Below are 12,547 nucleotides of genomic sequence, written 5' to 3'. Positions count from 1 at the left end.
ACTCATGAGTTTACCAGGAGATCCGTGTTTTATTAAAGGAAATTTGACAACGCCTGATGGCTCATACGGCGTTCTTCCATAGCACGGCAGTAATGCAATTCAATCCCTCGCAGGTTTAATATTTTGGATCCTTACAGTGCACCTGCACTGATATAGATTTCCAATGCGCAATGCGTGTTTCGTGAATGAAACTACAGTGATATCCAATCTTATTTCCCCTCTTTTTTCTCTCTTTTCTCCCATGTGTAAGACATTCCGCGAGAGGAGGAACCTCGCGTCCTCAGCAAAATTTACAGGATCCGATCAAAACATCGAAGCTCGTGAGGCATTTCCGCCGACTAACGAGGATATTTTATGAGCAGACTTCTGCCAGGGGCAAAATACGTCACTCCGTTGTCACGAAAGCGTAACTATACTTAAAAATGAACCCATTCGGTGGTAAAACTCCGTGCTTTCTACGGTTTACGTGAAAATGATGATACGTTCTTTCGTCAGTGGAGGGACGAGCTGTAAATAGCGGGGGAAACTCGACTTAACAATCTTATTTGCACTGAGAAACCGCCGCACAGTGCACCAAACCGAGCTGTGGTCACACATATCTCTGAAACTCATGCTAAGCGGCAAAAATATGTTACCGCCAGTAAAGTCAAATAACGATAAAACCATTGTGTACTTTCAGCCTGTTGTTTCAGCCTCAGTTCCTGTTGAACTTAGATGAAATTTAAAGTGACAAATTCTGATGCACCTCTATTGGTGAGCCGCATAAAAAGTTACTTTAAACTGCTCCTAATTCAAATAACCTCTCGCATGGCATGGCTTTCAGGAGACTCACGAAAAATGAGATAGTAGAATAAAGATGACTCACGCTGCCCTACACAAACGCAGGGCCGGATTAAGGGGGTGGCCACATAAGCCGCGGCCCATGGCGGCAAATCTATAGGGGGCGGCAAATTTTGCAATTTTTTTAAATGTAGATATAAAAAAAATTCGGATTTGGAAGGCAAAATTACAAATTAGGAAAGGCGACAAAATCGCTCTAATTTTCTGAGAGTATAGTACTTTCTACTTTGGTCGTCTTTCAGGAATACAAGAGAAAGCACCTTTAATTAGTCGAGTTAAGAGAGAAACCAAACACGCAATTTGGCCTGGAACGGCGCGACTTACCTGGAGAGAAATGATGACAAGGACTTGAGATGAAAAGGAGAAGCCCTCGGCGCGGCGATCAGCATGTAACACATATTAGCGCCTACAAGACTGCACGAATACTTCACGCGTCGCATCAAACACAGTGCAGTCATTGCGGACAGCGTGAAACGGATAGCGCCTACAAGAATGCATGAATACCTCACGCATTGCGGCAAACACAATGCGGTCTGCGAGGCGCGGCGGCGGAAGTTAAAATCATTAATCCACATTTATGTTTGTTCTTTCATAATTTTTTCGTTCATTTCCTATGAATGGAAGGCCTTGTCCACACAGAGGTAGGTTTACGAAACTTAACTTTCGCGCGAAGTTCCGTGAACTTTTGCTGGAAATGTTGACAGGGCTTTCCCAAAAAATGTGTTCAACACCAGTAATCGCGTCTTATGCACCCCTCCCCCGCTGGCACGTTCATTTGATGGTTTTCATTGATGTTTCAAATCGAATGAGAAGGGGGCGGCAAAATACTAGCGGCCCATGGGCGGCAAGTACGTAAATCCGGCCTTGCACAAACGTAGTCCAGCCAAGACTGATTCCCCTTAAAGAAATTACTCTCGCATTTTTTCCCAAAACTTTTAGTTGAACAGTCCAAGCGCTATACAGAATTTTCAATTGGACTGAAATTTGCAATCCGGAACTATAATTTCTGGCTCAGTTTAAAAACAACGTATCTACCATTAGTTTCCCTATGCACATACGTGTTTTTACGAGTAAGTCAGACTTCGTAGTTTGGCGTTGCAAAATGCAGTCCAATTCTCATTCCATCTAGTGATTCTCTCACCGGTGGAGATGGAGAAAAAGTGTTTCCGTTTTCTAATTGTTTTAACGCGACTCAAATCAAAGCTGAAAAAAATGACAGGGAAGTCTATGCAATAAAAGTTGTCAGTCATCCTGAATAATGAGGCAGAAAACCCGCGGCCCGAGGTGCTTGCATGGCCCCGTAGTTTCCTCAAACGAATGAAGCAAAAAGAACGGATTCCCCAGTCAGAATGCAATGCAAATACGCCATTTTTACACAAAAGGTTTCAAATTAAGGAAGGGGTAAATACCGTCAACGCCACTTCTGTCGGTCTAGTCAACCGATCCGAGTACACTCGGGGTGGAGGAAGGGGAGGGGCGCGGGAAATAGAAGACGGAGAGGGGAAGGGTGTTCTCCGGGGGGTTAACAGCCTTTCATTGTATTTGCAATATTCCGTATCATCCACGACTGAAAATGCTTTTACCACCAAGGATCCCCAGGCGCAAGGCGAGCGCTGAGGAATCTAATCTTAAAGGGAAACGCGAGCCTTGTCCCATCGTGTTTGAAGTCGGGCTCCGTAGACTTGGCGGCATCGAGGAAGGTAAATTAACGTTTCTTCACTCGGCAATGAGAAAATTAAATGAATTGAAATCATTAGTGCCTCCTTAAAAAGAGGAGTTTAATTTCGAGGAATAAGTAAATCTTCGTTCGTCAGCCCCTAACGAACCTCGCGAACGGTTTGGCTTGTCTGTTGACGAAGTAGGTGTTTTGAGCATCCAATCAGGGCCCAACAAGCTGTTGCAAAATTGGATCTTTAAAAAATGCAGTTGTGAGCTCTAGAGCGCGTATATTGTCGTACTTTTCGCATCGACACCTCTTTGGTGCTATTTTTATTGCGAGAGGACTTCAAAAGCACGCGGTTTCAATTTGGGGTGCCTTCATTTACCGGTGACACTAAACGCTTCGCCACCCAGTTAGTTTAGATGCCTATCCGACCCGCACTGAACCAAGATCATGAAGGAGTGAAAATAACAGTATTAACTATGTATTCATGGAGAAAAAAAATTTTCGATTCAAGGTAAAATAAAAACCAGGACTATCTTATTATCTTTATTCCTACGTATGAGTATTTCTTTTAATAACTAGTGACTTGCAAATTGCCCGAGATCCTTGACTACCTGTGACATACATTTTGTTATATTTCCACAGGATCTGTAATGCCTAACACTCTTAGAAAAAATAATAGCCAATTTCTGCATGGTCGGTTATTCCTGAAACTCTTCGGCAAACTAGCCAATCTACCGATAACACACAAGTCTCTCTGTGGTATAAAAAATGCGGAAATATATTACGTGTAATTTTTTAAAAATATGTAACTTTCAGTGAAATAAACATCAAAGCATGAATGGAGCCAGTTTCAACTGAACTCCGTTTGAATTAAGTAAATTTTCCATTTTATCTCTAAAAAGATGTGGGAATTTCTGTATGGAATAAGAATTAAAGAGTCTGGAGGAGCATGCAAGTGTAATACAAGTAAAATATTATTCTTAAAAATGTTGATTATTCTGAGTACTCACTCAAAAATACATTTAAAAATGGAGTATCAGAACTTAACTTATTAGTCTCACTAATTGTAAGACTTATTGATCGTGAAACTTTGGAAAGCTGGCTCATGGCTTAAGATGTTGCGAATTTAATGTCTCATTGCCTTTTTTGCAAGTTGGCTGTTTGTTTTTATTGCACTCAATTTCCTGTGCTCTATTACTAGTCGAATTTCTTAAAACTTTTTCAAAAATGTCTCGCAAAACCTCTTCACTTAAAAACTAAAGCAAGCGCTAAAATTTTAATACTTAGCGTTAAAATATGTATTTACGTGTTTTATAAACATTTTGACGAAGAAATTGCCCAAATATGTCAAATTTAACAAGAGTAGTAAAGGTGTAAAGTTCGTACCCTCAAAAATGATCAATCAGTTCCTACAAACTTCCAGGTGCTTCAATCCAGATGCTTCAAAATCTTAGGAGAAAGTTATTAATAAGCCATCATCGTGCATGCCACGATAGGCCTCCAGCAGAGATGCAAAATTTCATGAAACTATATAAAATGAAATGCCGTGGAATTTCGTGAAATTTCAGTAATTTAATTTTTCAAACCCTGCAATGAACTTAATATGCCACAAAACGCCTAAAAATAGTAGGATTTTAATTTTAAAATTATTGAAGAAAAATCATGAATCAAATGTCAACATTTCTCATTGAATTCTCGGATAATTGTTTTGAGATGCATACGCGGTTCCAGTAAAATCGTTGAAATTCCATGGAAAATAAAATTATATGGAATGAAACATTTTGCATGTGTGGCACAAGACATAGATGAGCCCATTCCATAAAATCTCTTCTCTTCAAAATTTCACGAGGGAAACGAAGCACAGGTCGAGAAGTCTGAAATCAACTCCTGAACAAGATTTAAGTGTTTACAATTTCAAAATAAAAACATGTGTTGATAAAGCGGGATGAAATTTCATATTTTGTGGAATTTTCGACTGCTCCTGAGACATCCCTACTCCAGACAGGTAATCTAATCACTTACCCTGGAACGCCACCGGACTCCATGTGGTTTGCTAATGTGACGTCATCACTCCATACATCAAACTGCCATTTCCTGAGTCCAAGCACGCCGCAAAGAACATTGCCGGTGTGAATACCAATGCGCATGTCTACATTGAATCCGGTTGCCTCTCGAACAAACCTGAAATAATTCATGTTTCAATTAAGGTGGATCCGGACAGTTCTTTTATTCATCTGAATAATGTAAACGTCCACGGGAAAAGAGACTCTTAAAACCGCAGTCGGTGCAAGGCAACATTATTTAGGAGTGCGATGCATATCAAAATAGGTTTAAAATCGGACCTCGAGCCTTGGGACAGACAACAGTTTTTATGCCATTTTCCAAAAAGTAACTTATTTGAGTAATTTTCATGTTGGCAAGAGCTGCACTTCGACCCGAAAATTTTCAAGCCATGTACAATACAGATTAGAATATTTAAAACGCATTATTCTCAAAACCACGTTACTTGAACTCAAACCGTCTGAAATCCGGTTTAATTCGAAATTGTTTTATGTGCTTTTTCTCAAAATACATGTAACCATTCGTCAAAACAGCATTATCAATCCGTTCGGTTATAGGACATTTCGTCAACGATTTTTTGTCCGCGCACCTGTTTTTTCCAGTAATTTACGTCCACGCGTTTTTTTTGGCACGGGAGTTTTGGTCCACGTGCCTGTTGAGACCCAAAGTTAACTGGCCCACATGTAAATACAAACGATAGTTGCTCACGACGTTTTTGGGTGAAAATGTGAAATGTCTTGGAAGAATGAGGGTTTGCTTGTTTTTTTGTTTTGTCTGTTTGGTCCAACGGCGAATAATATATAGTTGAGAGTTTTGGTAAAAATGGGGGAGCGTCAATTCCATGAGACAAAATTCACTAAAATTCTCTACACCTCTTTGGTGTAACAGAACTTAATTATCTTTCAAGAACTTCCTACCTTATTATACCTGAACCGGATAAACCTCTATATTTGCCTCAGCTAAAGGCTCTTAGATTTTTCCAGTGTGGGATAAGTATCTTGATTTATTTTGCGAGGAAAGATCTGTACTTTTAATGGATGCCTGTCATTCTTAATACGTTCAATTTCGCATATTACTGTGCAAAACCTCTGTTGCTTCAGGCGCCGCGCCGCCGCACGGCGGGCGGGCGGCCAGCGCCTACAAACCTAAGTGGATACTTCAAGCATTGTGCAATGCGTATCCACTTAGGTTTGTAGGTGCCAGTGAGCCTCTCGCGCTGGCAGCACGCCTTTCCGCTCTCTTAGGCTTTAATATTTATACTCGCATAGTCAGCGTTTTTCAACTCAGGATTTTAACATTTTTACACACTCTGCATTGATTATTCTCTTTGAATTGATGGGAAAAAAATACATATCAGTTTATCAAAGAAGAATAATAATTTAATGTGTGTTTTTTAAATATTGGTGATTCCGTGTCAAATTTAATGATTTTCAAAGTACTTCAATTTTTTCTTTTACATTTTGTGCTTTTATTGTGCTGCAGCGAGGTGTAGGCGCAACCAAACGCTCAAAATTTGACGTATTTGACTCTAAAAGATCGATGTACAAATAGGTTAAAACTAAAGATTGCATGCTTCTTGGTTTTTTCCCCTCTTTTATTCATTTTTGCAGTTTCTGTCGGCACAACTGCGGCTTCTTGAGATTAATGTTGCTTGGAAAAGGTTTTCCAAATATTTGTCACGTTTTAAAAATATAAATGTTTTCAAAATGAAGTAATAATTTCGTAAAAAAAGAATAAAAAAATAAACAAAAAAGTACCTATACATATATAAGGTATATATTGTACATCGAATATTTTAAGGATAGAAATAAAACCAAATTTTCACCAATAACAATTTAAAAAGATTATTCAAAAGGAGAAAGTAAGAACGCATTTCATTTATAAAATGAGCAACCGTAACAACACCTCTTTCTCTCTCAATTTCTCATTTCCATATTGTCAATATAATTTTACATACCGACTAAAATATAACGCTTGGACCAAGTCACCGTTGCTTATTTTACATGTGGGCGTAAACTACTAGACGAAAATTCGTTGACAAAATGTCCTGAAACCATCCGTTCAATTTTTACAACGTCAATTTAGAAATGATGAGCGCTACCGATCCAAATATATTCAGGTTTTATCGCATCCTCAATCGAAAAACCCCTTCAGTTCTGAACTCTATCACGTGATACCGATACCTCAGTAGGTATTGACACCAGGTCCATTCTATTGAAAGTATCAAGGAGAAATATTACCTTCACTCAACTTTTGTAATTGATTTAATTTCATTTTATTAACCACGCCCAAAAATGAAGCAATCGTGAACAAAAAATTATGTCACATTCGTGTTACTGAGACATAGCTAAACGGGCCGACGACGTTGCGTGGGAGCTCTACAGGTAAAGGTTTCGCTGCTCATCTCATGGCATCGAGAAATCAACGTATCTCGAGCAATTGAGCTGTTCTCCCTTTGATCTTTTCTTGTGAACTAAAAAATAAAACAACAGCGCAGATTTTGAAGAGTTACAGTTGAGATTTGCACGAACACTTTTTTCTACTTCAACCATCGATATTCAAAATACCCTCGCAAAGATACGAGGATCACAAACAACGATTCATGTGGTTTTAATTTCAAGCAAGAAAGGAAAGTTGATTTAATTTGCTCAAGTACTTTGTGCGCGGACAAAGTACATATTTTTCCAGATACGATAACGTCAGTTTAGCAATTTTAATCCCCCTAGCATAGACACTTGGCGCGATTAGCAGATGGGATGAGTCGGTGATAGGGATGAGGATCAATACGGGCTAGCGTTGTCGGTGCCTGAGAGTAACAGTATGAAACTCGACGGCAGACACCACATCGCCGCGGCCGCATTGAAACAATAAATTGAAAACTACCAGGCTGGGAGCATCAGTGATAATTGAAATCCTTTCACATGCAAAATCACATCACCCCGATCGTTGTTGCCAATTTCCTGCCTCCGGAGGGAACAGGGCTCGCAGACATGCAAATGAGGAGCACCGAAAAGGCCCGCATCCTCGAGTATTTGCTTAGCCCTCTAGTCGACGGGTTCGATTAAGGGATAACCTAAAACAAACGAAGGTGTTCGCACGCGACCTAAAATGGATTATCCGCCCGCTCTAATTGTTTATGATCACGTGTAGGTATTCTAAGGGGCCGTTCTGCAGTTTTCAGTCAGGTCTCTCTGAAATTACTCCCGCTATGTGCGATTTCATTGGTTGAATTAGGATTTTGGGTGCCACAGAGACTAATAGAGACCCATGGACGGAGCCTAGATGGATTATCCGCTCGCTCTAATTGTTCATGATCACGTGTAGGTATTCTATGGGGTCGTGCTGCAGTTTTCAGTCCGGTCTTCTTGGAATCCATCTCGCTCAACGCGATTTTAGTGGTTGAATTAGGATTTTGGGTGCACCAGAGACCAACAGAGACCCATGGACGTTAGCCCATGCCCCCCTCCCCCCCTCAGGGTGAGCCTGGCTCTCCAAGAATTTGGAATATTACAATCCCTCCTCCACACCATGAAATGAATGACAATGTCCTCATTCAATGATACACTAGAAAAAGAAAAAAGTCTGAGATATTTTTCGAGGACCAATTGGACGTATTTCTACACGGAAAAAACGAGTTTAGGGTTGGGACCTACACGTTAGTGCTGGACACTAACGAGGGTTAGGTCAAATGGAGCCACCAAGTCAGAGTAGTGCTGGACACTAAACAGCTCGAGACTGGGTCACTAAGAAAGAAGTAGTGCCAAGCCCTAAAGTGACTTTGGAGCGAGTGTAAAATATGAAACACCTCCACCTGGGATCGTACCCATGTTGCGCCGGCGGAAGACCAGCGCGTTACCACCAGGCTATGGTGACTCCGTAACCCATTGGGTGAATTTACACCTGTTAAGCGCAACTGCGTCTCGCAGCATCTGATTGGCACTACTGATGTTCAGTGCCCACCTGTACTGCCTTCCGGTGTTGAGCTGTACAGCGCTTAGACGCCAGCCCTCAACTACTCCCCACTAAACGGCCAGTAGTGCTCAACACTAGTCTTGTTTTTTCCGTGTATCAAACGGAACTAAGCGCCAATTTGAGTTCCTTTTGAGGAATTCAGAATCCCGGATAGCCCGTTCTGTCAAACGGACCTAAGCGCCATGGAAAAGCATTGCGAGTAAAAGGACGGAATAAGCCGGACGCCCGATTCCGGCGCCAATTCAAGCCCCCCTCTACCTTCCTCACCCCATGGCGCTTAGGTCCGTTTGATAGAAATACGTCCAATTGTAGAGTGGCATGTACATTTGTATGCGGCCAAATTGAAGTAAGATTAGCCACAGTAAGCATTTAAGAGAGCTCATTTCCCCACAATTTTCAAGGAGATACCCCCTCACCCTAAACATCCTTTGTACCAGGAAGACCCAGACTTTTCCTCAAAATGATAGAATGGCAGCGGCTAAACCGCATCCAGAAAATTACTCTAATTACGCGTATGAAGAGACTCTTCTCTACATTCTGTTAGAGAAAGCCTTGGTGAGAATTTGGTGCAACCGTTGCAGGAACGTGGTGTCTGAAAAATGGCTTAGTTATAAATGAAACTTTCACTGAAGTCTCGAACATCGAGCAGTTTCTGCTCATGTTTACCACCATGTTCTGGAGTGATGCACGTTGGTAACACAAGAGACGTGAGTTTAAAGGCGTTTAATTTCAAAGGATCTATTTTAAGGGATAATACTTTTTTCTCCACGAAAAAAGCAGGTTTTTCAAGGTATGTGGTTTGGCGGTTCCCTACCAATTGGCCTTTAAGTTTCCCTACAAAAAAAGGAGCAAAAGACAGAGATGACACACAACTGAGTTGATAACTATTCGTGCTTTGCGGTACGTTTTTTTGCCTATAGGCAGAATTGAAGGCGATTTTTTCTATCATTTTCCTCCCAAGATTTCAACACAAATCGATGCGTTGCTTGCCGAAAGTAAGGACATCCTATAAAAGAGGATGTATCTCCGAAAGTGACGGTGCTTTTGGCTCCCTACAGATAATCTCCGCCCATTTTTAACCCCGTCATCAGGAGGAGAGAGAGCAGCGGCGCAGTGTCCGGTTGAAGATAGAGTAATGTCCTCTCGTTGTAGAAGAATTCAAATCGGCGATAAAAATGATCTCCACCCTTACAAGCATATAATTTACTTTCTTTTCCCTCTCAAACGGTATTAAAAATAACTCGAGAGAAAAATCACACGAGTCGGCGGGGTGAGTTCCAATAAAAAAGCGTTTTACAACCGGATTTAATGGCGGCGCCGATCAGGGAGGCCGATTCGGAGGAAGTTTTCGGTCGTTCGACTCGTCTTCAAATCGTCAAATCGGGGGAGGCGGCCTTCTTTCATTCGCGTGAAAGCTCCCGACTAAACTTAAGTTGCCGAAGCGATAAATCACGGTTAATTAATCGGATCACCGTTCCAATGGGGCCCGTGAATAATGAACGCATAGGTCCGAAGCCTCTCTCTACCGAGCTTGAGGCACGAACCACGTATTATAATTCAAACGTTGCCAAAATCCCTCCAATTATCTTATACGATCTAAAAATGCTGCTGTGACGTCACGAATTTCCGCTCGGGCTCATTACATTTTATTTCATTTTATTTTATTTGTTATAATTTTTTCCCCTCAACTAAAACATCCAGTTTTGCTCGGAATTTTGTGTGAACTTTCTTCTTTCTGTTGAATTCATTCACAGAAAATGTCAAGAAGATCTTTAGGTTTGACTTTTCTTTAAAAAAAAAAAAAACAAACAAACAAAAAAAAAAAACAAATTAAGAGAAAACATAAAATTGGACATTTTAAAACGTTGCGATTGTGATACGCAATAACCTACTAGAGCCATCAGTATTTTTTTTTTTTTTTTTTTTTTTTTTTTTTTTTTCATGAAATGCAGTTAAATATTTATTTTGAAGAATATTTCATCAAGCTCTAACATGCAGAGGGGATTTTTGATGTCCGCAATTTCGCGATCCTTAAATTTCTTAGTTTGCTTTAATTTTTCGTTTCAATTTCTTGGTTTCCATTCAACTTCACGATCCTTAAATTTCATAGCTTCCTCTGAAAATAACTTCCAATCTTGAAAAAGCTCTTGAACTCAACGCCGTGATAGAAAACATCCATTGTCCTTAAAATAATCCTAACGTATGAACATTCTATCTTCAAATAAAAAAGCTATTGCTTACGCTACCTTACTGCAGTCAATTCCATGCAGCTACTTAATATCTGCCATTTAGCAGGATGGGCCCAAGATATTTTCCTCAAACTATGTCAAACAATCAATGTAATGATAGATATGTCGCAGGCAGTCAGCAATGGCAATTTGCAAGCGTCATGCGTGTTGACTCGTCAAATTGCAAGAATTCGCATGGACATAGTAAACACTTTCATTGAAAAAGAACCTCAAAAGCGCGAAATCGGCTTAGAGCGCCTTCAAATCCTATGATACTCCCTGCGTTGCCTGGCAGTTAGTTTAGTTGCTTAACCAAACCAAACCCATCTGAGATCTCAGATTTCACAACAGACACTTGCGGATATGATGGCTGGTACCATGCATTCATGAAAAAAACACTTCTGCGTGAATTCCGAGCATAATCGTCAGTACTTTCTACCTCGTTTCTTTACTTCTAAATTTTTACATTTTTTTATGCAACTTAAATAGATGCGGTCATTTGACGGCGATTGCTACACCGAAAAAAAAGAGGTGCTGTAGTAACATTCTGGATGTTACAAAAAATGTGCGACAAGTCTTGGATGCTGTGATTACCACTCTGGCTGTTAAACAAACATCCTCGGATGTCACTTTTACATCCTATCATGCTATGTTAACTGCCAGGGTGTTAATGGCAACATCTAAGAGTTGTCGCACATTTTTTGAACAACCGTAACATCCGGGATGTTACTGCAGCACCTTTTTTTTCGGTGTAATTGCCTACGACTGACATAGAGATAGGGATGAATGATGGGTTGCACTAAAAAAGAGAAAAAAACATAATCTTTCCAAGCGGTTTTTATAATTTTCGAACGCACCGGCAACATCCGGTTGTTCATGGGGCGTTTTTCCTAAGAACAGTAGATGTAAGTATCGGGTACATCATAATCACCGACAATGAATTTTCATCTCAAACAAACGGAAAGGGATTGGGTGCGTTTCTAGGTGAGCCCCTGAAAGCTCGTACCCTTCCGTGTTTCGCGGTTCACTCGAGAGTGAACTTATCCCTTTCATAAACAACTTGTTCAAATAGGACGGGGCCGCATACAAACGATCCTCTCTGGGCGGAAATAAATGAGATTCCCATAGCGCGACCTCCAGACTTCCTGGACTTTCTTGCTCTCAGACTGTCGTACTCAGGAAAAACAACGAATGGACGATCGGAAATAGCAAAATTACCACTGGTAATACATGAATTTTCTGGATTTCATTTTTAAAATAGCGCATTGTAACCACTTTTGTAATAAATTTCTTTTAAATATTTTACGAAATGGCTACAAGGAAGGAATAGTGATTACCCCTGAAGTTAACCGTTCACGTTCGTATTGCTCGATCTTACTGTGCATTATCGGCGAAGAAATGTGTAGGTGACTGCACAACAACATCTCTTTCTTTTCAAACTGGTTTGTCAAACATAAAATAAAAATAAATAACACGACTAAAATAAAACAACAAAAATACTTAAAATAAGATATATTTAAGGGACTTTGTACTAAGTTATGTAATTAGGCGAAGCCAGAAGTTTAGTCCAGAAGTAGGTAGGCGCTATTTTCACCTGGTGTTTGATGAACAAATTGTGAGGAGTAAATTTTGCGAATTAGTGAGTGTTGAATGTCAAAATGAGTGCTTTGGTATGCGAAGTTTTGCAAACAAAGCTGGTTTTCGAAACGAATTGCTAAACTTTCGAATCATCAGTCATCATTAGGCGGAGCTGACCATTGACCTCCGGAGGTATTTCTTA

The 12,547-nt window shown here is 40.3% G+C and overlaps 1 protein-coding gene across 9 annotated transcripts in view; it reads right to left on the bottom strand.

Moving 5' to 3' along the window:
• Positions 1–12,547, bottom strand: part of Ac76E (adenylate cyclase type 2 Ac76E) — a 118,272-nt gene that overhangs the window by 29,344 nt on the left and 76,381 nt on the right. For all 9 annotated transcript variants that reach the window (XM_072295947.1, XM_072295950.1, XM_072295949.1 and 6 more), the window contains one exon: positions 4,529–4,687. In XM_072295947.1, coding sequence (XP_072152048.1) covers positions 4,529–4,687 — 159 coding nt within the window. The remainder of the gene's footprint in view (positions 1–4,528; positions 4,688–12,547) is intronic.

Source organism: Bemisia tabaci, chromosome 2 (genome assembly GCF_918797505.1).
Source record: "Bemisia tabaci chromosome 2, PGI_BMITA_v3".
NCBI lineage: Eukaryota > Metazoa > Arthropoda > Insecta > Hemiptera > Aleyrodidae > Bemisia > Bemisia tabaci.
Note: the sequence above shows the minus strand (reverse complement) of the source record. Positions and strands in the feature narration are given on the sequence as shown.